Below are 26,875 nucleotides of genomic sequence, written 5' to 3'. Positions count from 1 at the left end.
CTCTCTATATCTATGTGACAACCCTGTGAGGTAGGATAGGCTGATTGACAGTGGATGGCCCAAGGTCACCCAGTGGGGATTTGAACCCTGGTCTTCCAGGGCCTACTTCAACCTAGCTTGTCTAGTAACTGGCAGCCCACGCTGTTGCCTTCAGATAAGTGGCATGTATGAGAATGCCGGCTCAAACCTGTCAACAGCACGGGTGGCAGTCTTTTGCGCTAATTGAAGTTTCTGCAGCATCTTCAAGGGCAGTTATGAACTTAAGAGTTCGTAACTGTAACCTGATCTGCAAATCACCAGGCAGGAACTAACTGCAAGGGCCAAGTGTCAATTTGCTCAACGATCAGAGAACTCGCTGTCTATGCGCAAGTTGGTTCTGCAGAAACACTTTCAGGTGGTGTAAATATAGGGCTGGGAATTCAAATTACAGCAGCAATCGAGTTTTACTTAATTTCTTAAAGAAAAATTCTGTGTAAAAATAATAATAATAAATGACCACATAGAAGGAGAAAAGCAGCAGCAGTTGCTGCCTGGGCACCAAGGAAAACCTATGGCAGAGCTGGTCTCTAGGCACACTTGCAAGAAGTCTTGGCATCACTACCTGGCTACAGCTTACCTGGGATATCATAGAATTATAGTGCTGAAAGGGATCAAAAGGGTCATCTAGTCCAACTCCCTGCAATGCAGGAATCTTTCACCCAACATGAGGACTGAACCCATGACCTTGAGATTAAGAGGCTTATGCTGTACCAACGGGGATGGGTTCTCTTCCAGGGCCAATTTATGTGGGTTTGTGTGATGGCGGTGGTGGAATTTGGCAAGCAATCTGGCCCAGTTGGGAATGACTTCAGATTAGCTCTAATCCAGCCTTTCTCAATCTGTGGGTTCCCAGATGTTGTTGAACTACAACTCCCATCACCCCTAGCTAGCAAGGCCAGAGCTCAGGGATGATGGGAGTTGTAGTCCAACAACATCTGGGGACCCACAGGTTGAGAACCGCTGCGTGATAGTCTAATCTGTTATTTTGCCTGATTTGAAATCCAGCAACAGGTACAGTGTAGCCCTGAACAACAATTGTGGGCAATAATTTGGGGGCTGAGCTGTAATATTGTGTGTGTGTGTGAGAGAGAGAGAGAGAGACAGAGAGAGACAGAGAGAGAGAGAGAGAGAGAGAGAGAGAGATATGATGGAAGGACAGTCCCACTTCCCAGCAGTGGGGCTGGTGATCCTGTTCAGATCTAGGATCCCATACTTGCCAGTCTACAAACAAGACAACGGTTATTATTTAGGAGGCTCTGGTTCTTATAAACCCGACTGGTTGGTTACATGACACTGCCTCCTCCTTTCCAAGTGGTATAAAGTAACACCAGTTCATATACTTGCTGCCAGATGCTTAATAGTTTCTACAAATTTCAGGTCTCTTAGTCACGCACATATATATAGAGCAATCCTGGACCCACTTACGTGCTTGTAAGTCCTACTGCCCTCCATAGGATTTGCAAACATTTAAGTGCGTGCAGAATTGCAACCTCATGTGCTTAACTCTTGCCGCTGTTGTTCTTTATATCCTTTCTCATTTTTTGAGGAACATGAAACACCAAAGATGAACTTCAAAAATCTAGAAGCATTGCTCTCCCTCAGGTAGCCTTGCAAATAAGATAAGAAAAATTACTAGCCTACAGTAAAGTTTATTAGCCAGCTTGCCCACACATAGCAATGTTAATCTTGTGAGGCCTTAAAAGTGTGGGCGCTGTAAGGATCCTTGCTGCAGGATAACAGTTGGAGTCAAGATCAACTCCAGGTTCTTAAGAAGCTCTGGACAAGGTCCACCCACTCTGTGACCTGCTTTGCATGTCATGATAAGCCAAACCATGATTTAGTGCAAATGAGCAAATACGTGAGCTTTGGTGAAAAGATCACGACTGCTTTGCTCGGACTCTGGCCCTGCTGTTGTTACGTTGCAGAAAGCTAAGTCACAGTTTGGCTTAGTGTTACATCTGAACTTATGGTTTATCTCCAGGTGAGCTGCATCCTATAGCCAAGGTTAGTTTCATGGTTTGACTGGGGGAGGTAAACCACAAACCCAGGTTCAGACATAACAGTAAGTCAAACCCTGGTTTAGCTTATAGTAGCATGACAGTATGAGCAAAGTGCCATCCTTTCTTCAGGAGCACATACATTGGCTTGTTCGTGCTTCAACATATCATTACAAAGACAGTTAATGCCTAGTTCTCTCTAAAGTGGGAAGCCTGGGTTGCGGCTGTGCCACTTCAGATGGCAGATGAGGGGGTTACATGATGTAATGGTCCTCCACACAGTAAGTACCCACAGAAAACCATCATATCAAGGAGAATAGTGCATCCTAACCTTTCAAACAGTATTGAAAATTAAAAAAAAAAATCATTTAACCATACATAAAGTGTTTTCTTCCAAGGCAAACACATGCACAGATGTTAGGTCTTGTATGTAGTCATCCACATGGCATCAAAATAAACTTGGAAAAACTTTTACATTACAGGTTAAGCTCACACCAGAGGGTATACTTAAATCTAAAAGCAATAAGATAATTTATCCATAGTGGTACAGATGAGACAACCTCAGAGAGAACAAAAAGCAACTCCAATTAGAGGCAAACTCTTACCTGAGCTGTGAAACATTATGAAGCATCTGCCACTGGTGCAACATTTGCCTACAGGTCACTAAAGCTTCTTCTGGGCCCTTGTGCACCAATTCCAGTTTCACTTTGGTGAAGAGTAAACTGTAAGAAGGTCAGGGAGAAAGGGAAGAAAATTACGATTTCATTTTACAGGCACGTCTTTTATCAAGGGAAGCATTTCCACTTACAAATGGATGGAGCTTAGGGCCTTGCTACCATGCCAGGTTTAGCAATGAATCTCCAGGTTTTCAGTTAGATCATAAATGCTAATAGTGAACTTGGGTGAACGTTGCCAGGATTGTAGCCAAAATGGACCCACTGAGAAGCAAGAGGGATGGATCAGAACAAGACAGGAGGGGAACTGTAATGCTCTGGGGCAGTGATGGCCAAAGTTGGCCCTCCAGCTGTTTTGGGACTACGATTCCCATCACCCCTGACCACTGGTCCTGTTAGCTAGGGATGATGGGAGTTGTAGTCCCAAAACAGCTGGAGGGCCAACTTTGGCCATCTCTGCTCTAGGAGATACTAAATGTCTGAGAGGGATGGCAACAAAGAACTGGTGGTGGTGGAATGGAATAGGACAAGGCAGGTTCAACTAGGAGAACTCCCGCTGTAACATTTTGTTGCTGGTCCTACTTGATTTCTAGGTAATTCCATTGTCACCAAACACTCTAATTTCTCCCTCCCTCCCCCCCTCCCCCCCTCTCTCTTTTTCTCTTTGCACTTTAGTACTGCAAACAAAACAGCTCCTCCAAATGGGTAGAAGAGTGTGAAGTTATACAGCGGACACTCGGGTTGCGAACGTGATCTGTGCGGGATGCATGTTCGCAACCCGCAGTAGCGCATCTGTGCACACGCAGGTTGCAATTCGGCACTTCTGCGCATGGACGACCGCCGAAACCCGGAAGGAACCCGTTCCGGTACTTCCGGGTTTCGGCAGTCCGTAACCTGAAAAAAAGCAACCTGAAGCATCTGTACCCAAGGTATGGCTGTACTTAAATGAAAAAGCCTCCAAGATTATCAGGAACAAGTTTAAAGACAAAGTATTGGTGCAAACCAGACCCCTTGCTCCCTTAGGCTTGCCACCCATTCTTTAATTCAAAGAACAGTAATACAACATTTTAATATATTTTTTAAAAGCTACTCATTGAAATAAGCAATGGGCTGCAATCCAAAAACCCATCAGGGACGGTGGTCCCAGCATCACTCCGTTGGTGAAGACCACCAGCTGAATATGTGGCCAGATGGAACGGCTGCCGGCAGAATCCCTTCCAGCATTAGCCAGCAGAGAGCCCTGGAACACTCTGCCCCAAAGTAGAGAACTTAAAGAGAATGTTTATCTCAGCTCCTCAAAGGTTAGTGGAATGTCACTATCATTCCTCAAAGATGCCAGAGTTTCCAGATGACTGTTTACTTTGCAAGCTGCAAATGAGGTTGCAGTTCAACCTGCCAAGCAGGAATGCCAAATGCACAACATGGAAACAGACACACACATCCCTTCACCAGGCACACAGGGTGGGTTGTGATTCAGAGAGTTCACACATAATATATCCGTATATGCATACGGTCAATTCCCATGTCTTTTTTGCCAGGTTTTTTCAAAGTAGAACCCTGGCATGGGTAACTTATTCAGTGTATTACAGTCCTCTTTAGGCATTATGAAAAGGGGGCTGTAAACGCACAAGGAAGTGTGCTAGTCTCAACCCTCTCCATCGTTGTTTCCATCGCCTTGCAACTCATGGAAGGCAGCCTTCCTCATAATCTCTGTCACAATCCTATCAACATTATTTTGCCTTTACAAAGTTCCTAATATGTGCTGTGTGTTGTAAAGAACTTGGCAGTCACATCACATCTACTATCTATCTGCTCTTATTTCTTGGCATAACTAACAAGTCCCATATTCATCTTCTGCATTTGATGGGTGGGGAGAGGAAAGGTAGTGCCTGGTGCTGCCTTTTATGACCATTAGGTTATCCCTTGTCGAAGGGAAACTCCCCACTGGAGTAGAAATCATACATCAAACAGATGGAAAGCTCTTCAATCTGACCAGGCTGAAAGCAAGGAGTAAGGTTACCATAACTTCCATCACAGAGCTTCAGTATGCTGATGACAATGTAGTGTGAGCACGCTCAGAGGATGACCTCCAAACCATCCTAAATACCTTTGCAGAAGCTTACGAAAAGAAGCTTGGCCTATCACTCAACATCCAAAAAATCAAAGTGCTGAACCAACAAGTACAAAATAACCCCTCTGCAGCGCCAAAATCCAACTCAGTGGTGTAATGGTGGAAAATGTCGATCACTTCTCCTACCTAGGCAGTTATCTTTCCACAAGGACCAACATTGATGCTGAAATCCAGCATCGCCTGAGTTCTGCGAGTGCAGTTTTCTCCGGATTGAACTGCAGAGTGTTTGAGGACAGGGACATTCACAGGGAAACCAAAATGCTTGTTTACCAAGCTATTGTACTACCAACCTCACTATATGCTTGTGAAACATGGACCACTTATAAACGCCATCTCCAACTCCTCGAAAGATTCCACCAACGGTGTCTCCCAAAAAATTTGCACATCACTTGGGAAGACAGGCGAACTACTATCAGTGTACAGGAAGAAGCAAAGATCACCAGTGTTGAAGCAATGATTCTTCAACATCAACTTTGTTGGACTGGTCATGTTGTGCAGATGCCTGATTATCATCTTCCAAAGCAACTACTCTATTCCGAACTTAAAAATGGAAAGCGCAATGCTGGTGGTCAGCAAAAGAGGTTTAAAGACTGTCTAAAGGCAAATCTTTAAAAATGTAGTATAAACACTGACAAGTGGGAAACACTGGCCTGCGAGCGCTCCAGTTGGAGAACTGCCTTTACCAAAGGTGTCATGGGCTTTGAAGACACTCAAACTCAGGACACAAGGGAGAAATGTGCTAAGAGGAAGGCATGCTTGGCAAATCCACACCGTGATCAACTCCCGCCCGGAAATCTATGTCCCCACTGTGTAAGGACGTGTGGATCCAGAATTAGCCTCCATAGTCACTTAAAACTGTGTAAGTAAGATGGAAGACAATCTTACTTGGCTACGAGTGATCGCCAAAGAAGAAGAACCCTTGCCTCTGCCACTAGCACAATGCAACATCGACACAAAGCTTTAACAAGAGCATTAAATTTTAAGCCAAGTAAAAGATGTTGTTCTAGTTGCTGCATTCCAAATCTCTTTCGCTGCCCACAGTTGCAGCAGTTATAGCAAGAACTAGAGTTGAGCACTAAGTGCCACTGAAAAGGAAAGGCGACAGAGCTGTGCTTAAAATGTCATGCATCTGAAACATAGACAGCCCTGTCAGATTGCATTTGCTTACCTGAAAGATTGCTTCTTCCCACCCATGGCCTCCCATGACAGCACCATTCCATAGGAATAATGAAATTGTCACTCAGCAGTGGAAGATTGGTTGAATTTTAGAGACTGAACATTTGCGAGAAATAGATCTCTCCACCTAGCGACAAGGACGGTCAGTGATCGTTCAGACATGCATGTACAATGTCGACACACGTTTTAATTTGGTTTTCAGATTATCATCAATTCTAATTAGCTGGTGGATATTTTAAATAGTTGTTTTAACGGCTGTTTTTGGCAGATAATTTTATTTACCCTTTTTGCAAACCGCTTTGAGGTTGGATTACAATCAAGCGGCACATGCAATCTTGTGAAATGCAGAAATAACCTCTGAGCACTTTTACAAGGCTAGGCATGCATGGACTCCCAAGGCATTTATTGATCAGAAAATACATTTTATTTAATAATGGTTTGTTTCAAAGTTCACAAGTGACTCTGTACACGTATTTAAAATTAAGAGCTGCCACTTGACTAGAGTTTGGATTATCTGAGGGTTTTGAATGTCCCCTACCCTGCGTCCCCCAAGTCCACTTCTGTAGTACCATGTGAATAATTCGGGTTGCCCTGAAGGAGATCTCAGTGTTATTTTATAGATATGGGTGTGCAGAGCATATATTATAGAGAAGTGAAGCTGGAAGGTAGAATAACATTTCTCTATTAGAGATTTCCTCAGTACCGCTCCAGGTTTCCTCTGCGCATTGCCTTGTATTTGTGTGAATAATAATACCCTCCCTCTGTCCCCGTCCTTCTCCTTCTTCCTTATCTGGCTTTATGCCACTAAAGAGAACTTCTGGGCAAAGCGTTAACTCTGTCAACTGGCATGACTCAGTCTTAATGGCCGGTTTAATTTCCACATGACCTTTTAACTATGAGTAGTACCATTAAAGTGTTGAGGTGGATTTATCAAAGCTAAACACACACATGTATATTTAATAACTGTATATATATTATAGGTTTCATGGAGGAAAATAATTTGGAGGGGTGGGGGTTGAGGGTCCATAAAGTATTGGTACTTCTTGTGTCCATAAAAGTGCTGGTCAGGGAATTATATTTTCTTGTTTGTTCTCTAACGTAAGATAGTCACTTACTATTAGGGCTGCCAAATGTCCGAGAATCGCTCAGATAAATGGTGCCTGGGTGGATATTTCCTGAATCGGCAAAATGTCTGAGGAAACCCAGATATATGGCAGCCTTAATAGTAAGTGCTATTGGGCTATTTTTTTTTACAAAATAAGAATAAAGGAAGCTTAACAGCTTTTGACTACAAAGAAAGAAAAAAAAGCTCAACAACTCCATCCGGATTTTCACTTTTAGGAATATGGCAACCCTACTTACTATGTTGTATTGTTTTCTAGATCAGCCTGGGAGCAACAAGTAACATTTAGGCTAGAAAAACTTCCAGACTTAAAATGAATCCCTGTCTTCTTCTTTTTTACTGGCTCATTATTCAGTATAAAGGGGGAAACGGTATTTGAGAGGCTACTGGGCAAGATGATGGGAATGTGTTGAGCATGTCAAGAACATAAATCCAGTTACAGATAGGTAGCCGTGTTGGTCTGCCATGGTCAAAACAAAATAAAAAAATTCCTTCCAGTAGCACCTTAAAGACCAACTGAGTTAGTTCTAGGTATGAGCTTTCGTGTGCATGCACACTTGGTATCTGAAGAAGTGTGCATGCACACGAAAGCTCATACCTAGAACTAACTCAGTTGGTCTTTAAGGTGCTACTGGAAGGAATTTTTTTATTTTGTTAAGAACATAAATGGCAGGCTTCCCTAACAATATGCTCCCCAAGTGTTTCAGACTCCAATTCACATAAGCTGCAGTGAATATAGGTAATGGTCAGGGATGGTGGGAGATTGTAGCCCGAAATATCTAGAAGGGACCAGGTTGGAGGAGGCTGGTATGTGGTTATGAGTGAAAAAAAGACAGTCACGGAACCAAGAAATTACACAAAACAAAAGAATTGCCATGAAAATCCCTGAAACGAGAAGTAATCGACTACAGAATTAAATTAAATAACAAAAATAAAAAAATTAACCTAGAATTAAACAAAGACTTAACAAGGTGCTGGCTACAAAACTTGTTTCACTGAACTAATCAGTTTCCTCAGAAGGAAATAAAGAAATTATAAACCTTAAATGATTTTAAACAAACTCAAGAGTAGGGCTGAAACACTTTTTTTGATTTTTGTTATTTAATTTAATTCTATAGTCGATTACTTCTCGTTTCAGAGATTTTCATGGCAATTCTTTTGTTTTGGGTATGTGGTTATGAGCTGGTGTATGATTGAAAGACCCTGATGTTGGGAAAGATGGAGGGCACAAGGAGAAGGGGATGACAGAGATGGTTGGACAGTGTTCTCGAAGCTACCAGCATGGGTTTGACCAAACTGTGGGAGGCAGTGGAAGACAGGAGTGCCTGGCGTGCTCTGGTCCATGGGGTCACGAAGAGTCGGACACGACTAAACGACTAAACAACAACAAATGATTGACAAGATGGAGGAGGACAGGGGAGGTCTGGATTCCAATCACCATCCAATTACAAAGTTCACTGAGTGATACTGAGTCTCATTCTACCTCAGCATAGTCCACTTTGCATGGCTGTTATGAGGACAAAATGGGTCATAATCACCCTGTATACTGCCTAAGACCCAAGTGTGGAGGAAATAAAAACGCAGTAGGTACATTTAGCATAGATGAGTCTTAAGCGTTGAATGTGAATAGATGATTTTCCCCTCACGCTGCTGGCAACAGAACTGCTCCCTAAAATCCCATTATTTTATGCAAAAGGTATTCTAGTACCCTCTCATTATCTTCGCTAGCGCTTGCTTTTTATTAACCATACTTTTGATTCCAATTGTTCCCTCAGTGTAGAAGTTCCTCCTGCTGCCACTGTCTTCCCATCTGGGCCCAGAGTATTTGCATACCTTGAAATCCCATTAGACCATTTCAAAAGCTCATACATTTCTGCCCCTTGCTCTGGGCTGCATTCAGTTCCTTCTTTGTTTAAAATGACAGGGAACACAAAGTATTTATGTTCACAGTAAATCAAAACTACCTCTTTCGTTCTTCGTATTGCTTTGGCACAATTGGGGCGGGGAGCAAATCAGTGGCCTTCTTCAGATTCCAGGAAGTATAATGCTTCTTTTGCAAAGCAAACAGAAGATATGAACTGCTTCACCTTCCCATGGAAGGTATGAAGAAAGCAGTGTCCTATTTCCCCCAAAAAACCCCAATTCCCCATAGACCAAAGGCTGAGATTACAACTGTCTCCTGCTCCCTAGTATGCAGCTCTTTATACTAAAGGTAAAGGACCCCTGGACGGTTAAGTCCAGTCCAAGGCGACTATGGGGTTGCGGTGCTCATCTCACTTTCAGGCCAAGGGAGCTGGTGTTTGTTTTCAGACAGCTTTCCGTGTCATGTGGCCAGCAGGACTAAACTGCTTCTGGAGCAACAGAACACCGTGATGGAAACCAGAGCGCACGGAAATGCTGTTTACCTTCCCGCTGCAGCGGTACCTTTTTATCTACTTGCACTGGCATGCTTTTGAACTGCTAGGTTGGCAGGAGCTGGGATAGAGCAACGGGAGCTCATCTGGTCGCAGGAATTCGAACCGCCGATCTTCTGATTAGCAAGCCCAAGAGGCTCAGTGGTTTAGACCACAGCGCTATCTGAGCATTAGACAATGTTCCCAAAATTTCTCAGATTCATGAGAGTGGAGATGTGGGTGATTGGGAAGAACCACTCATGTAGCTCTCCCTTATGGAGGGCAAAAGTAGAAATGACGAAACTGTTGGAAAAGCATCTTTTCACTCATTCACCCCATTCACACACAGAACCATAGAGTTGGAAGGGACCCCAAGTGTCAACTAGTCAAACCCCTTGCTGAAGTGAAGGCCCAAGACAGGTGTTTATCATCATGTGAGCTGCGCACAGGTGGTCTGAAGCGAGCGAGCGAGCGAGCTACCACCATTCCTGTGGAGCCTCCTTTTATTGAGACAAACATGCAAGCTAGGCAAATACTTTTTTGGGCTGTGACCTTTACACATGTTCCACAGCGTCATTTTCTCCTTGCACAATGTATGACGAAAGGAGACAAAGGTCTCATGGAAAAGGGTTACAGACAGGACACCGCAAACTGCTGAGATCGCGAAAGGTCAGGCAGAGGTGGAACGATGTACAGACAGCTGTGGCTTGTCGGGGGGCGGGTTTGCCCCTGCACCCCAAGGTCACGCGTGCAGGCAGATTGTGGCTGCCTGCTGGTGGGGAAGTGTGCTCCCTCCTGACCCCAGTCCCCACTCCGCGATATCCCTACACCTTGCAATGCAGGAATCTCAACTAAAACATTCATGACAGATGCCCCCCCCCCCAAATCTCTGCTTAAAAACCTCCAAGGCAGGAGAGTCCAAGACCTCCTGAGGGAGATTGTTTCATGGTCAAACAGCTCTTACTGCCAGAAAGTTCTTCCTGATGTTTAGTTGGAATCTCCTTTTGTGCAACTTGAATCCATTGGTTTGAATCCTACCCTCTGGAGCAAGAGGAAACAAGCTTGCTCCCTTTCCCATGTGACAGCCCTTGAGATATTTGAAGATGGCCATCATATCTCCTCTCAGTCTCCTCTTTTCCAGGCTAAAGAAACCTGGAAGCTGATGGCCGTGTTGTCTGAACATTGGCCATGGTAGTTGGGATTGATGGGAGTTGCAATCCAACATCTGGTGGACACCAACATGTGGAAAGCTGGCCTGGACCAACTGCCTGCAAGGAGGTATGGTGCTGGAAGAGCAATTTTTCTCAGTCCACAGCATTAGAAGCTACACCTGTGGAAATTCCCTCCTTCCTTAAGGTACAGAGGTCCTGTCTTGTCTTGCATAGGTAGAAGTACAAAAGAGCTCTCTCCCTATTACACCAAACCTCAGACAAAGTAAAGGGGGGGTGTAATTTAGCTCCACATGTTGACTTTTGTTTTTTTCAGCTTATTCAGTAGTTTGTTTATTACCACAAGAGTCTTCTGCTATAGGAGTGTACCTCACGTTCTTTTCTGTAATTCATTTCATGTGTTTTTCATCTATTACTGTGAGTATTGCTATTTCTTTCAATAGCACCTACTACTTGTTATTTCGTTTATGGGCCCAATTGATTTTGCAGGGAGTTTTCCTACTGAATAGGATGGTCCTATGTAAATATCTCCTGAAACATATTCGCAATAAATATAGCTAAAAGTCACTTTGACAGGTTTCCTCAACCCTAACCATGCATTTAAAAGTAATGTTTACTCTCAAGTTTGAACACAGGTTTCTTTGAGGGCAAGACGGCTTCAAACGGGTGAAGCCGAAACTGATTTTCAGCTTAATTAGAGATTTCTGGAAGCTTCTCGTAGCCTTTTCAGACCCTCTTTAAACCTATACGTTAGACAGGATGCGACATAAACAAACCTGCTCTTTTCACCTTGCTTCCTGAAATAAGCCTGACTTTATAATGCCACACAAGAAACTGTTCATGTCAAGTTATGGCCCCGCCAAGGGAACAAGGGCAACTTTGTGGAGCTTAAGCCTGTGGCAACATGCAGCAAAATCGTTCGCTGAGAAAACGTGGAGCCTGGTTGTTTTCCTTTCCTTCCTTGATTATAAAGGCAGCCTGCCAGGAGCTTGAATGGAAACCTGAATCTGGTCTATCAAAAAGACCAGGTATGAAGCGTGATGCTCTTAGGGGAAGGTGTGGAATGGATTAATAGGGCAACTCCTAGCTGCGCTAAACTCATCTCTCTCCCAATAAATGTCACCAACCCAGGTACCAAAGCAGTTTCAGTGCTGTTACCAGGCCTGAAGCCAGACTGGAATACAGTGAAGCTAAGTATTTTAATCAATTGATTTAGATTTTTTCCCTGCTCTTTATCCAATCATCTCAGGGTAGTTCACAATATATTCTTTTTTTAAATGAAGGCTAAGAATTGAATGCTACACTGTCGTGCTGCGGTCTGACACACAGTTTCACTTTTGTAAACAGAAAAGGGAAGGAGACCTCAAAGGTGCACAGAAGACAATTTCTTCCCCAAAGAGTTTAGAGTATTAAAACCCAGAACAGTCTTACACAGTATCTCAAATTAAACTTGTTTTGAGACAGTATGGGGATTAGTTCTGGCTTCTTCTCAAAAGTACGGAGTCTGACTCAAGCCCTCAGACTTTTAACACTCAAAATACACCAGGCAACTGCTTGTCTTTCATGCACCTTTGAGATTTTCTCCCCTTGTATTCCTGCATCCGATGATTCCCTTTCTTCCCGGCCTCACACATTGCCACAAATACTCCAGGGTCACAAGTCAAGTGTGGATGACAGATCTGCATCCTTAACAACTCAGGTACACACGTATGCATGCCCATCTGCCGTGTCTTTTTTATTCCAGAGCATCTCACAAAATGGAATCAGGAAGAAATATCCTTGCTACCAGGATATGAATGGATGCTTGGAAGAAAAATAATCACAGCTTCCAAGGAGAGAAAATAGGAAGAAGGGTGGGGACAAATGCTTAATAAAAATAAAAATAAAAATGGGTAGAAAATAAAAATGATAGGGGATGAATCATCTATAGGTGCCCAGAACACTGATGCAACTACCGTCCTTACAGCAAAATATCACATTTGGTGCAGGGAGGAGTAAACTCAGAGGCTCTGTAACAGTTCCCTATCACTGGAATATTTCCTTCTGGGTAGCGTCACTGACTGAGAGCCAAATTTTGATCTGCCACCAGAGCTTGAGATTATTAATCACCCAGTTCAATTGATTAATGTTTGCAGCTCCGCGGGTGCCCTTTGATGTCTCTTCTGGCCCTACCATTTGAAATTAACAATTATCCCCTTTGTCAGGCCACATACGAAGGAAGGAGTTATAGTTTCTTACAGCTGCTATCTTATGACTCATATGTATCTCGGCAGCAAAACCATGTCACAGATAAATGCGACATCATGTTCCAGGAGCCGCGGAAATCAGATAATGTATATAGGAGAATGCTGGAGAAGTGAAGATGGTATTAGTTCTGGACCAATGTCACCTCATATTTGCACACACAGAGAGACAAATAAGGGAGGCAGTCTGGAATCTTCAGGCACATGGCAAAAGCAGAGTTGAAGTGTGCACAAATGATAAGCCACAGAATATTTATAGTATATCTGCATAAATTATGCAGGGAGGAGAAATACTAACTAGTAAACAATCCTTGCAGAGTAGCAATAGAGAATTCTCCTGCCTCTCTCCCCTCCTATCTTTTAGTAATAAAGAATTCTTAATAGTCAGCCAGGTATAAAGGTAAAGGGACCCCTGACCATTAGGTCCAGTCGTAAACGACTCTGGGGTTTATTGGCCGAGGGAGCCGGCCTACAGCTTCCGGGTCATGTGGCCAGCATGACTAAGCCACTTCTGGCGAACCAGAGCAGCGCACGGAAACGCCATTTACCTTCCTGCCAGAGCGGTACCTATTTATCTACTTGCACTTTGACGTGCTTTCGAACTGCTAGGTTGGCAGGAGCAGGGACTGAGCAACGGGAGCTCACCCCGTCGCGGGGATTCGAACCGCCAACCTTCGGAAACTACAACTAATCCAGAATGCGGCAGCTAGACTGGTGACTGGGAGCGGCCGCCGAGACCATATAACACCGGTCTTGAAAGACCTACATTGGCTCCCAGTATGTTTCCGAGCACAATTCAAAGTGTTGGTGCTGACCTTTAAAGCCCTAAACAGCCTCGGTCCAGTATACCTGAAGGAGCGTCTCCACCCCCATCATTCTGCCCGGACGCTGAGGTCCAGCGCCGAGGGCCTTCTGGCGGTTCCCTCATTGCGAGAAGCAAAGCTACAGGGAACCAGGCAGAGGGCCTTCTCGGTAGTGGCGCCCGCCCTGTGGAACGCCCTTCCAGCAGATGTCAAAGCGATAAACAACTACCTGACATTCAGAAGACATCTTAAGGTAGCCCTGTTCAGGGAAGTTTTTAACGTGTGATATCTTACTGTATTTTTGGTTTTTATGGAAGCCGCCCAGAGTGGCTGGAGAGGCCCAGCCAGATGGGCGGGGTATAAATAATAAATAATAATAATAATAATAATAATAATAATTATTATTATTATTCTGATCGGCAAGTCCTAGGCTCTGTGGTTTAACCCACAGCGCCACCCGCGTTTAGTAATAAATAATTTTTAATAGCCAGCCAGGTATAGTTACGTATAATTCTGCCTTTGACCGTATGATGTCACTTTAAGCAGTAATGGTTTCCCCTAAAGAATCCCGGGAGCTGCCATTTGTTGAGGGTGCTGAGAGTTGTTAGGAGACTCCTACTGCTCTCACAGAGCTACAATTCCCAGAGTTCCCTGGGAAGACGGGACTGATAGTTAATGTCAGTGTTTTCCAAACTTGGGTCTCCAGTTGTTTTTGTTTTTTGGACTACAGCTCCCATTATCCTTAGCTAGCAAGACCTGTGGTCAGGGATGATTGGAGTTGTAGTCCAAAAGCAGCTGGAGACCCAAGTCTGGGAAACATTTCACTATGTGAATTGTAGCTCTGGAAGGGGTATAAGGGCATCCTAAGAACTTGCAGCATTCTTAACAAACTACAACTCCCAGGATTCTTGGGGGGAAGCAACGACTGTTAACGTGGTATGACAATGCTTTTTCAGTGCATAGTGAAGATGTGACCCAGTTGTCTTGATATGCTCTCTCCCCTTTCCCACTAGAAAAGTATATTTTTTAAAAAAAACAAAACCAACAACAACCCAAGATATAGCTTTGCCAAGCACAAAAAGGAAGATCAGCTTAACAGGTTCACTTCTACCTTTTAAAATACACCATGTGCTGCGTTCAGATCATGTGAATTATTCAAAGTCACCTCCTGGTTACTATTTTTGGACTTTTGTTATTATGACAAGGGCATCATCTATGCACTAATATCTATTTGAGAGCCAATTCTTCACTCTCCATGCTCAAGAAAGAGTTAGCAGCAGATTCTGCAAAATCTGAAAGTCTGGAGGTATTGGGGCGGGGGCGGGGGTGGGAAGTGAACCCACAGGGTATGTGAGCAAACCAGCCCATGATAATTTAATAGCATGTGATGTTGGCTTCGTGGGTGAAAGACCATATGGATTCCTTCACCATGACTGGAAGGCTCTGGAAATCCAAGGCTATACCTGAAGGAGCATCTCCACCCCCATAGTTCAGTCCTGACACTGATGTCCAGCTCCAAGGGTGTTTCTGGTGGTTCCCTCACTGTGAGGTCAGGTTACAGGGAACCAAGCAGAGGGCCTTCTCGACTGTCTGGAGTGGCAAACCCCAGGGGCGGGGCGATCCGCCCATAGGAGTGGGGTGCACCGTGGGGCCTCCAGAGTCTGCCTGCCTCCCCCCACTCAGCTGCCATACAGCTGGGGGGGGGAGGCTGCGGGCGGACAGTTTGGGCAGCGCGGAGCCTGCGCATGCCCAAGCCACCATGTCCCTCCCAGGAGAGACGTGTGGCTCGGGCGCACTGCAGCCCCTGCGGTGAATGCCGCCCAGCATTTTGTCACCCCCATCAGTGGTGACACCTGGGGCGGCCCCACCCACCACACCCTTCTTCCTCCGCCCCTGCCTTCTCGGCAGCGGAACACCCTCCCATCAGATGTCAAGGAAATAAACAACTAGTCATACCTCAGGTTACAGACGCTTAAGGTTGCGTTTTTTCGGGTTACGGACCCGCCGAAACCCGGAAGTACCGGAACGGGTTACTTCTGGGTTTCGGCGGTCGCGCATCCACAGAAGCGCCAAATCGCAACTCGGGCGTGTGCAGACACACTGCTGCTGGTTGTGAACGCTGCAGGTTGCAAATGTGCATCCCACACGGATCACGTTCGCAACCCAAGCATCCACTGTATCCCACTTTTAGAAGACATCTGAAGGCAGTCCTGTTTAGGGAAGTTTTTAATGTCTGGTGTTTTATTGTGTTTTTAACATTCTGTTGAGAGCTGCCCAGAGTGGCTGAGTAAACCCAGCCAGATGGACAGGGTATAAATAATAAATTATTATTATAAATTATTATTATAAATTATTATTATAAATTATTATTATAAATTATTATTATTATTATTATTAGGCTATGGGAGCAAGTAGTAAATGGGAAGTTCTCCAACAGCAAAAAGGGTGTTGTTGTTTTACTATACCACTGATTTGAGTCAAACAAAAAGCACGGGTGCTAATTCTTTCAATAATACTTCATTCCCACTGAAGATGGGAAATGACCATTCAGCCTCTGCTTAAAAATCTTCCAAGGAAGGAGAGTTCACAGCCTCCTGAGGGAGACAGTTCCACTGTTAAACAGCTCTTAGAAAGTTCTTCCTGATGTTTGGTCGGAATCTCCTTTCTTGTAACTTGAAGCCATTGGCTCAAGTCTTACCCTCCAGAGCAAGAGGAAAAAAGTTTGCTCCAAATAATAATAATAATAAAACTACAATGCGGTCGGGACATATTCTGACCAATCAGAACCCACTTCTGTTGTTCAAATATCTGCTCAGTGCAGCCTTTGACCTGTCAGTCATGCTCTGTCTACCTTGCTTCATAGGGTTAAGGAGCACAGAAAGCTGGTCTATGCGGCTCGGCTGACTGGCAGTGGCTCCCAAGGGTGTCAACCAGGATTTGTTCCGACCCCTACCTGGAGATGTTGGGAATTGAACCTGTGACCTTCTGCACACAAGCCTGATGCTCCACCACTGAGCTGTGGCCCTTCCGCTCAAAGGGTTTGCCACTGAGAGGGTGCACTGAGAGGGGCCACTAGGGGTGCATCGGAAGATGGCTGACAATAACATCTCTCCGACCCACACGAGGTAATTAGGAGGCTGTGATGGGAGTAAATAGCCTCCCTACCCCCCCCCAAGGTTATGGGGGGGGGCTGCCCTTGCCTGCTGTGCCCTACACCACCCCTGAATTGGTGGGGATGGGGGCACTAGGCAGAAAGCCCTCCTGTGGATCTCGGCGCTCCTGGACGCTGTCTTTGATCCACCCCTCTAGCTGCAATAACTTCAAAAGAAACAATTAGGAGGAAGCGAATGCACATATTTCAAGGAAGGAGGGGGAGTAAAGACTGCTAACTGAAGAGATCTCTGATAAACAAGACGAGTCGGAGGAACAAGAATAAATCATGAGAAGATCACCAAGGCTCGGTATGGCAAAGGGACTGGATGGGGGAGGGGCGGAAAGCTTTCCTTTCTTTCCTCTATGTGATTAAACAAGACCCCCCCCCCCCAAGTCAGAACTGCCGTTTTAATGACCTAAGCTGTGGATTTATGTCTGTGTGGAGATATTTTTCTAACCAAAGCATGTTTCAAGAAGAGCGTGGAAAGTATAAGAGCTTTGGAATGACGCAGTTAAAAATACCGTCGCCATGTTGGCAAGTTCTGTCGGAGGACTTAAGTCTGGGAGGAGGAATAGAGCTGTTTTTATATTATGGGTGAGACTCCTCAGAGGGACTTAAGAGCGACAGATCTGTGAAATTAATGATGGAAAGAGCGATGTTATTTATGAAAGCGATGTATATGGAAACCATCTTGATATGAGGATTGGACAAACGGAAAAATTCACACAGGATTATAATTGGTGTTTATCGGCTTAAGGAGATTATCAGAAGAGATCATAAAGAAAAAAAGAAAAATATATACGAACAAGATGAGATGTGGAAACAGCAAGATAAGACTGGATAGAATTATGAACATTTTTTGGACTGATTTGGATATTAACGCAGTAGCAAAAAGATGATCGGAATCCCCCCTCGGAACTTGAAATATGGGTCCCCTCAACAAAAATTTAAAATTCGGCTTTGTAATTCGGAATTTATGTGATGTGATTTGATTTGATTGGTCGGCTAATAAAAAATGTTATTCTTTTTTAAAAAAGAGAGGGTGCAATGAAATATGATTGCATCATCTCCCTCGAGAGGATTAGGAAAGAGATCTAAAACAGACGAACAGAGAAAAGAAGCAAAGCTGCCCTGGTAGTGGGGAGTTTAGCACCAAGCCTTTCCCGGATACTAAAAGGCTCTGCAGCTCTTTGTTGCCTTGTGCATACAGACGTCCAAAGCGCAGCTGCCTTGTTGCAAAAGGAAATTTTGTTCTGACTATCTCCAGAGCCCTGCAGCAGATCTGCAAGGTGTCTGAAGTCACCGCCTGCAGCTCTATATCTGAGCCAAGAAGGGAGATGGAATTAGGCTGGCCTGCGCTCCTCCGCACAACAGCTTCTGCTGATGTGACACCCTTGCCACCCTCATCGTTATTCTATTTCCTACGTGCCATTAGTCACGTAGGGAGAGCACTCAGCTGATAATAGTGCCTCGGAGCAGGCCACGCCAAAAGGCATTTCAAGCCCTTGTTTGTCAGCCATATTTCCCGCATTCCCAAGTAAGGGAAACAGCAGACACGGTTGAAACCCTCTTGTTTGTGTTGGAGAAGGTAACCCTTTCTTTCAGAATTTAATGAATCAGTGCAGCAATTGCCAGAGAGCTAAAAATGAAATCTTAGCAAGTCTACAGAGCTCTTCGCTGGCCTAACGGCATACCTAAGATGGATTCCCAACTGATGCAAAGAGATAGTTCTCCCTCTCTCGGTTGCATAGAGGGAACTACCTTGCATTGAGTGTGACTGTTGATCTGTCTACCGCTAGGGTGGAGAAAAATAGCTCCTTTAACCAAATGTGGCCCTAGAAGACTCTTATCTGGCCCCAAGGATTCTTCCCAGATGATATAGTACATTCCAATTGCTACAAAAGATTAAGTGGTCCTCCAATAAATTTCCACGTGGGCTGGGTGGGTGGGTGGAGTTCAGGAGTTACTGCTACAGATAAAACAATCTCTCAGAGCCTCATCACCAGTGCCGGATTTAGGTAAAGGTAAAGGGTAAAGGGACCCCTGACCATTAGGTCCGGTCGTGGCCGACTCTGGGGTTGCGGCGCTCATCTCGCTTTATTGGCCGAGGGAGCCGGCGTACAGTTTCCGGGTCATGTGGCCAGCATGACTAAGCCACTTCTGGCGAACCAGAGCAGCACACGGAAATGCCGTTTACCTTCCCGCTGGAGCGGTACCTATTTATCTACTTGCACTGGCGTGCTTTCGAACTGCTAGGTTGGCAGGAGCAGGGACCGAGCAATGGGAGCTCACCCCATCGTGGGGATTCGAACCGCCAACCTTTTGATCGGCAAGTCCTAGGCTCTGTGGTTTAACCCACAGCGCCACCCATGTCACTTCCTGTGCCGGATTTACATATAAGCTAAACAAGGTATAGCTTAGGGCACCACTCTCTTGGGTTCCCCCTCCCCCCCAAAAATTAAAGGGAAAAAACCCTGGATGTACATTTCCAAAATATAAGATAAAAAACAAATAAAATAAAACCTACATCCTAGCAACAGTGTTTTTCAGTGTATTTCAGTTGAACAGTTCAACAATTAGTTTGATAAAATACATATTTTGTTACGTGCAAATGGCTTTAGATACCTATTAGGTCCATAAATTAGCATATAGCATATATTCAACGCAAAAAACAGCAACAATTTGTTGTTGACAGCTAGACATATAAAGGGCCCCATTACCTTCAGTAGCTTAGGAGGGCCTCATCAAACCTAAATCCGGCCCTGCTCATCACATACTACATTTTCATAGTACACCTCTAAAATCATGAGGTGTGCATTTGGAATTAAATATATTTCTCATATGATACAGTTGCCTCTGCTAGGAAGCAGGAATTGGAAGGGGAAAACATGTGATTGCTTAAGATGTAACTTTTGCAAGCAGCCCTCAAGATGCTTCAACTCCTCTCTTCATCTCCCCGTAACAAGGGGCATAATAATATTGGTCTATCCCTGCTTGTAAGGATTATTTTAGATAATGTATATGAAGTCCTCTGATCACCCACGCACAAACAAATGCTAAGTGCTGCTACTGAATGCCAGAACAAAGCATTGCAGCAGCAAGAAGATTTGCTAGAAGTCAGCTTGCAAAATCCAGTGGCATATATTCAAGCTGTAACATGAAGGCGACTGATAAGGATGAAGACTCCAGACACTGAAGCTATTCTCCTTGTTGGAAATATCTCTTCATTAGTCGGAAACTTTGTTTTGTTGCTATAGCTACTTTCATTGCAAGTGGCCTTGACTAAGGCAAGAGGTATTTGTTATTTATATATATATATAAAATTGTATGCAGTCTCAGCTGCAAAGAGCTACACTTCAAGAACGGAGAGCTGTGCCTTCGGAGATGATTCATATGTACCTTACGTTTCCCATAAAAAGGGGGCACAAAATATGGGGTAAGCTTTTCATGCTGAATGCACTACACCTCTCGACATTCCAAAAATATAAACAGGGAAACATTGTGTACTTATAGCATGGGTGGGAATGCTTTTGCAGTCTGAAGGCCATATTGCATCGTAGACAGAGGCCGCATGGTGGACAGAGCCAGAGGAAAAGTTGGTGGAGTAACAAGTGTTGACTCTTACTTTTGTACAGTAGACTACATTCCAGCCATGCAAGTCATAGGTTTCCATACATTCACATTTCTACATCCTCCCCCAGGGATGTGAAGCTAGGCTGGGGAGAGTCCCAGAAGGAGAGAACTGAAGGACCACATTTCCCTTCCGAACCTTTTATTTATAAGAACATCATTTTTGCATCAATGCTACCCGTTCCAAATAGGTTTGGCACAACATAGTGCCTTAGCATTCATGCAGGTACATTTACGTTTTTATCTGCATATGCACGCGTTCACAATCAAGATGCTTCTGCACAGAGGTTGAATCTCTGAGACAGAAAGCTGGAACAAAGAATGTCAACTCAAGAAGAAGAAGAAGAAGAAGAAGAAGAAGAAGAAGAAGAGGAGGAGTTTGGATTTGATATCCCGCTTTATCACTACCCTAAGGCAGTGGCGTAGCGTGGGTTGTCAGCACCCGGGGCAAGGCAAGTAATTTGCGCTCCCTAACCCGTGGATTTGCGCCCCCTAACCCGTGGATTTGCGCCCCCTAACCCTAACCCCCAGATGTTGCGCCCGGTGCGGCCGGCCCCCCCTGCACCCCCCACGCTACGCCACTGCCCTAAGGAGTCTCAAAGCGGCTAACATTCTCCTTTCCCTTCCTCCCCCACAGCAAACACTCTGTGAGGTGAGTGGAGCTGAGAGACTTCAGAGAAGTGTGACTGGCCCAAGGTCACCCAGCAGCTGCATGTGGAGGAGGGGGGAATCGAACCCAGTTCACCAGATTACAAGTCCACCACTCTTAACCACTACACCACGCTGGCTCTTTCACCCAGGTGTGCAAACTCTCCAGGCGATTACTTCATTCATAGCGCAATCCTATTCAAGGTGGCCTTACGGTGCTTTGTATAGTGGTTTCAAGAGTTGTATTTAAAAAAAAAAATAAAAATCTTATGTTTTAGATAATGGAACAATACTGCCCAACATTTTCTGATGCAAAACCAGGACGTGTGTCCCGGGCGAGTCGTGTGACCCACGTTTCGCTCTCACCCAGGAAAAAACGATTTTGGGGGGCGCAAGAGCATGCAAGGCCATGGAACCCAAAATGGCTGCTGCGATCTGACGCTAAAACGGGGTGTCCCACTTTTTCTGGGACACTTGGAAGGTATGTTTTATATTATGATGTAATTATGCTGGCAGGGATGCGGGTGGCGCTGTGGCCTCTTGGGCTTGCCAATCAGAAGGTTGGCAGTTCGAATCCCCATGACGGGGTGAGCTCCTGTTGCTCTGCCCCAGCCCTGCCAACCTAGCAGTTCGAAAGCACGCCAAAGTGCAAGTAGACAAATAGGTAAATAGGTACTGCTGAGGCAGGAAGGTAAACGGCATTTCCGTGAGCTCTGGTTTCCGGCACAGTGTTCTGCTGTGCCAGAAGTGGTTTAGTCATACTGGCCACATGACCCAGAAAGCTGTCTGCGGACAAACGCCGGCTTCGTCAGCCTGAAAGTGAGATGAGCGCCATAACCCCATAGTCGCCCGCAACTGGACATAACCGTCCAGGGGTCCTTTACCTTGACCTTCTTTTTAATTATTCTAGCATTACATTACTTGGAGAAAAGGTCATCGCTTGGTGGTAGAGCAACTGCTTTGCATGCAGAAGGTCCCTGGTTCCAACCCCAATGGCATCTCCTGGTAGGGCTGGGAATGTCCCCAGTCTGAAACCCTGGAAAGCTGATGTCAGTCAGTGCGGACAGTACTGAGCTAGATGGACCCTTGGGCTGTCTCAGTATAAGGCCGTTTTGTATGTCTCTATGGTTCCCACTGGGACGCAGGTGGCGCTGTGGGTTAAACCACAGAGCCTAGGGCTTGCCGATCAGAAGGTCGGCGGTTTGATTCCCCACAACAGGGTGAGCTCCCGTTGCTCAGTCCCTGCTCCTGCCAACCTAGCAGTTCGAAAGCACGTCAAAGTGCAAGTAGATAAATAGGTACCGCTCCAGCGGGAAGGTAAACAGCGTTTCCGTGCGCTGCTCTGGTTTGCCAGAAGTGGCTTAGTCATGCTAGCCACATGACCCGGAAGTTGTACACCAGCTCCCTCGGCCAATAAAGCGAGATGAGTGCCGCAACCCCAGAGTCGGTCACAACTGGACCTAATGGTCAGGGGTCCCTTTACCTTTATGGTTCCCGCTGCTCTGTGTTTTTGCTGTCATGTGCAAAATGCCCTGTGAATTGTTTGAATACCGTGGTACCTCGGGTTACATATGCTTCAGGTTACATATGCTTCAGGTTACAGACTCCGCTAACCCAGAAATAGTACCTCGGGTTAAGAACTTTGCTTCAGGATGAGAACAGAAATCGTGCTCCAGAGGCACGGCGGCAGCAGGAGGCCCCATTAGCTAAAGTGGTGCTTCAGGTTAAGAACAGTTTCAGGTTAAGAACGGACCTCCGGAACGAATTAAGTACTTAACCTGAGGTACCACAGTATGTCAAATGAGGCTTCCTCCCTACTCAGTGTGCTCAGGATTGCGGCTTAAGTGCGTTCGTGTGTCAAGAGGGTCGTGCATTTTAAGACAAAGCCTCCCAAACAGATGCGATGCTAAAAGTAAAACAAATGGTCAGAATGCAGGAAAGAGCCAATCACTGGTCCCCAGTAGCAACATCATTTTAAATACTGTCATTCGCCAAACTTATATCAGTGTAAATGAGAGCAGATCCTTTATATTCTTCCAAAAACCTAGGTGGGGTAAATGACCGTATGCCCTTTCTTGTATCCACTTATTTATGTATTCTCTCCAATGTCTCGATGCTCCTCTTCACCAAAGGAAGAACCATCAAGTGGAAACAGCTTTGTAAACCATAATAAAGTAGTGCAGGTGTTAACAGCTGACTCGGGACAAAGTGTTTCAGCTGGGATGGTGCCAGGGACTAGCGAGTTCTTTAATTCACCACTGTAATGAAGCTATCGACCTCAGTGCCATATATCCAAACCTTACAACAGCAAAAGCCCATCAGAGGTTGAAAGGCTATTTTTTATGTTCACGTGGCTTTGGCACTACTGCCGTTTTCAAAAGTTCTGCTGAGCGATTAATGGGATTTATTGTTCTTTGTATAACATCCTTGCAAGAGCTGGTGTGGTGTAATGGGGAGAGAGCAGTTCAGATTGTTGCTGAGCCATGCAGCTCACTCCCAGGATATGATTTGGAGGTACATGCATGCCTGGATGTTGGTTAGAGCGTGTGGCTGAGAACGCCAAGGTTGCAGGTTCGATCCCCACATGGGAGAACTGCGTATTCCTGCATTGCAGGGGGGTGGGGTGGACGAGATGAACCTCAGAGTCCCTTCCATCTCTACAATTCTATGATCCTATCCAGGATTCTATGAAGTCACCGCCTCTGCAAGCTAGGCAGGTCTGAATCTGGTCAGTGACTTGATGGGTGGCTAGATGGCGGGTGGGGAAGAAAGCTGGAATACAAATGGAAGGGTGGGGGGAAATATTGACCCAACCACTGTCTCTTGATTTAAACCTGCCACACAGTGTTGTAACAAGGATTTAAGACCATAGGAAACAAATTGTGTCAAAATTAAACGGAGTGCAAAGAGATAGTGGGATTCTGGGAAAATATCTATAACGAACTGAAAAAGATGTTTAGATTTTCATTTGGGGGAAAAACAAACCAGAATCCTTTCTCCTAGGTATCATGTCAGAGGAAATAAAAAGAACAGTCAGGCCAATATTTATGTATGCAACTATGGCGGCAAGGTTATTGATTGCCAAAAATTGGAAAAACAGCAGCATCCCAAGTAAAACAGACTGGTTATCTAAAATGATGGGATACTTCCATACTGCAGAACTAACAGGGAGGATAAGAGGAGATATGGTACACAAAGTGAAGAAGGAGTGGGCTATCTTTAAGGAATACATCAAAATTTATGTGGAAAAAGTAGAATTTCTGACAGCTATTGAGTGAATCCAGAAAATGATTAGAGAGAAAGGAAAGGAAAGTCAAGATAGAAGAAGAGGTTAAAGAAATAATGAAATGTGTTTAAGCTAGTTGGAAAAATAAGGTAGCGTAACAAGAACGGCTGGAAGTCAAGTCACTTGGTGGGTGTCCATATGGGGTAGGTGTGTAGGTATGTTGAGACGTACAGTATAGGTAGGTATTATATATAGTAATGTAGGTATGTTTTATGTTATGAAAATAAGGTAGTGTTGTGTATATGTATTGTGTGAATGTATATGTATGTGATTTATATGTTAAAATTTAAATGAAAAAAATAAACGTTAGTGGGGGTTTTTTGTGAATAGGCAAATATTTATGTTGATTTGAGGATAAGATTCAGGAGAACCAATTATGCTTTATATCTAAGAACAAGTATCCAAGCAAGTGGTAGGTCCTCTGCACGGAGAAGATGGAGAAACGTGATTGGGTGACAGAGAGAAGGTGGAACTTCTCGACGCCTGCTTTGCCCCTGACTTCTCCCAAAAGGAGAGCAGTGCCCAGCCAGGTGATAACAGAATAAACGATGCAAGGAGAGAGCTGCAGCCTAAGATAGGAAAACAGGTGGTATCTAGCTTCTATAAAAGAATTCAAATCTCCAGAGTTGGAAGGGACTCCGAGGGTCATCTAGTCCAACCCCCTGCAATGCAGGAATCTGAAGTATCCATGGCAGATGGCCATCCAACCTCTGCTTAAAAACCTCCAAGGAAGGAGAGCCCACCACCTTCTTAGGGTGACCATCCCACTGTTGAACAGTTTTCACTGGTGATGAACAATCTATGCTCACAAGAGTCTCTCTCAATAGCCACTTTTCGTAACGGCCTTCTGAGACATTCTTGTTTTGAAAGCAGAGTACGCAATTTTAGCTGTTGTGTTTTGGAGTGTATGTGTGTGTGCGGAGTCAAGACTAGCAATTTCTGGCACAAGGGGTTTAATTCTGGCAGGGCATTGAGGAGATGAATGCACCTGGTTTTGCCAGGTCCACTTGTGAGGTCAAGGTGTCATCAACTTCTGTTAGCTATTGCATGCATTTAGAAGTTGCCTTTCCATTAAGCCATGTTAGCTGACGGTGTGGCTTATCACATCTTTCCTGCTGCTTCTATCTAACCAATATTTACTGTTTTTGAAAAACTATTCTGCTTACTCTGGCTGCTGCTCTTATCCATTTTACCTGTGTGTTGGATTGGCTGGATTATTTTTATTGTAGGCTGCTACGGATGATATCGACAGGCACCATATACATTTAATTAACAAATAAAACAAGTTATCTCAATTAATTGTCAGCATTCACTGGTGTGCCTCTGAAACACGTGTGTGAATTTATGCTCGCAATCATTCACGTACGAATACTGACGTTCACTGACTCTCCCCTGCAAAGCACAATTGTTTGGGACATTTATTTATATTACTAATTCAGCCATGGAAACACATATATCTAAGGGTCTGTTTTGTTTTTTAAAGGCAAGACTCCATGAGCCACATTATTAAGAAATTAAATCTTTAAAGTGTATGTGGTTAGGTAGGAGGAGGAAAATGTGCTATTCTGTAATATTTGAGAAGCAGCAGGTGCTTGTGTAATTAAAGGAAGGGTTGTAATGCACACTCACATGGGAGATAGGCTCAAGTTGCCCAAGGCATAAGTGGTGCAGAGTCCAGTTCACTGACATCACCCTCTATAAAGGGTCCAGAGGAGCCAATGGCCAGTAGGATTCTCCTTTGGAAATTAACCTGGGGCTATCAAGCAACACCCATCTAAATCTTGTCTTCCTTGTCAACCTGACTAAGCCAAGACTGGTTATCAGGGTCTATCTATCTATTTATCTATCATCTATCTATCTGTGTATCTATCATCTATCTATCTATCTATCTATCTATCTATCTATCTATCTATCTATCTATCATCTATCTATCTATCTATCTATCTATCTATCTATCTATCATCTATCTATCTATCTATCTATCTATCTATCTATCTATCTATTCTTCTATCTTTAGGGCTTAAAGGTCAGCACCAGCACTCCAAATTGTGCTCGGAAACGTACTGGGAGCCAATGTAGGTCTTTCAGGACCAGTGTGATAAGGTCTCGGCAGCAGCTCTGTAAAAGCCAGAAGAGCTTTCGTTCTTGCTCAATACGCACTTAAACCCAATTGTCCAAAATAGGTTATCAGCAGTCAAAACTGCACTGCACATGCCTCGAGATGGACATGTGTTTATATGCCTACGCGCTAGATGCCAAAATGTGTCAGCTCCTCACTCTGATATTTAGCTTCTAAGGGATCCTGGGGAAGGAGTTAAATGCAGAAGAACTTTAAACACTGTAATAAGGAATTCCTGAAAAGGTAAAATGAAGATAGTGCTTTGACAGGGATCTACCAACTCACCTAGT

The 26,875-nt window shown here is 44.6% G+C and overlaps 1 protein-coding gene across 1 annotated transcript in view; it reads right to left on the bottom strand.

Moving 5' to 3' along the window:
• Positions 1–26,875, bottom strand: part of TTC7A (tetratricopeptide repeat domain 7A) — a 191,656-nt gene that overhangs the window by 72,578 nt on the left and 92,203 nt on the right. Inside the window, exon 16 of the mRNA XM_081854624.1 lies at positions 2,642–2,758. Coding sequence (XP_081710750.1) covers positions 2,642–2,758 — 117 coding nt within the window. The remainder of the gene's footprint in view (positions 1–2,641; positions 2,759–26,875) is intronic.

This window comes from Podarcis erhardii (genome assembly GCF_964252035.2).
Source record: "Podarcis erhardii genome assembly, chromosome: 3".
Classification (NCBI taxonomy): domain Eukaryota; kingdom Metazoa; phylum Chordata; class Lepidosauria; order Squamata; family Lacertidae; genus Podarcis; species Podarcis erhardii.
The sequence above is the reverse complement of the archived record's forward strand: the minus strand, read 5'-3'. Positions and strand labels throughout refer to the sequence as shown.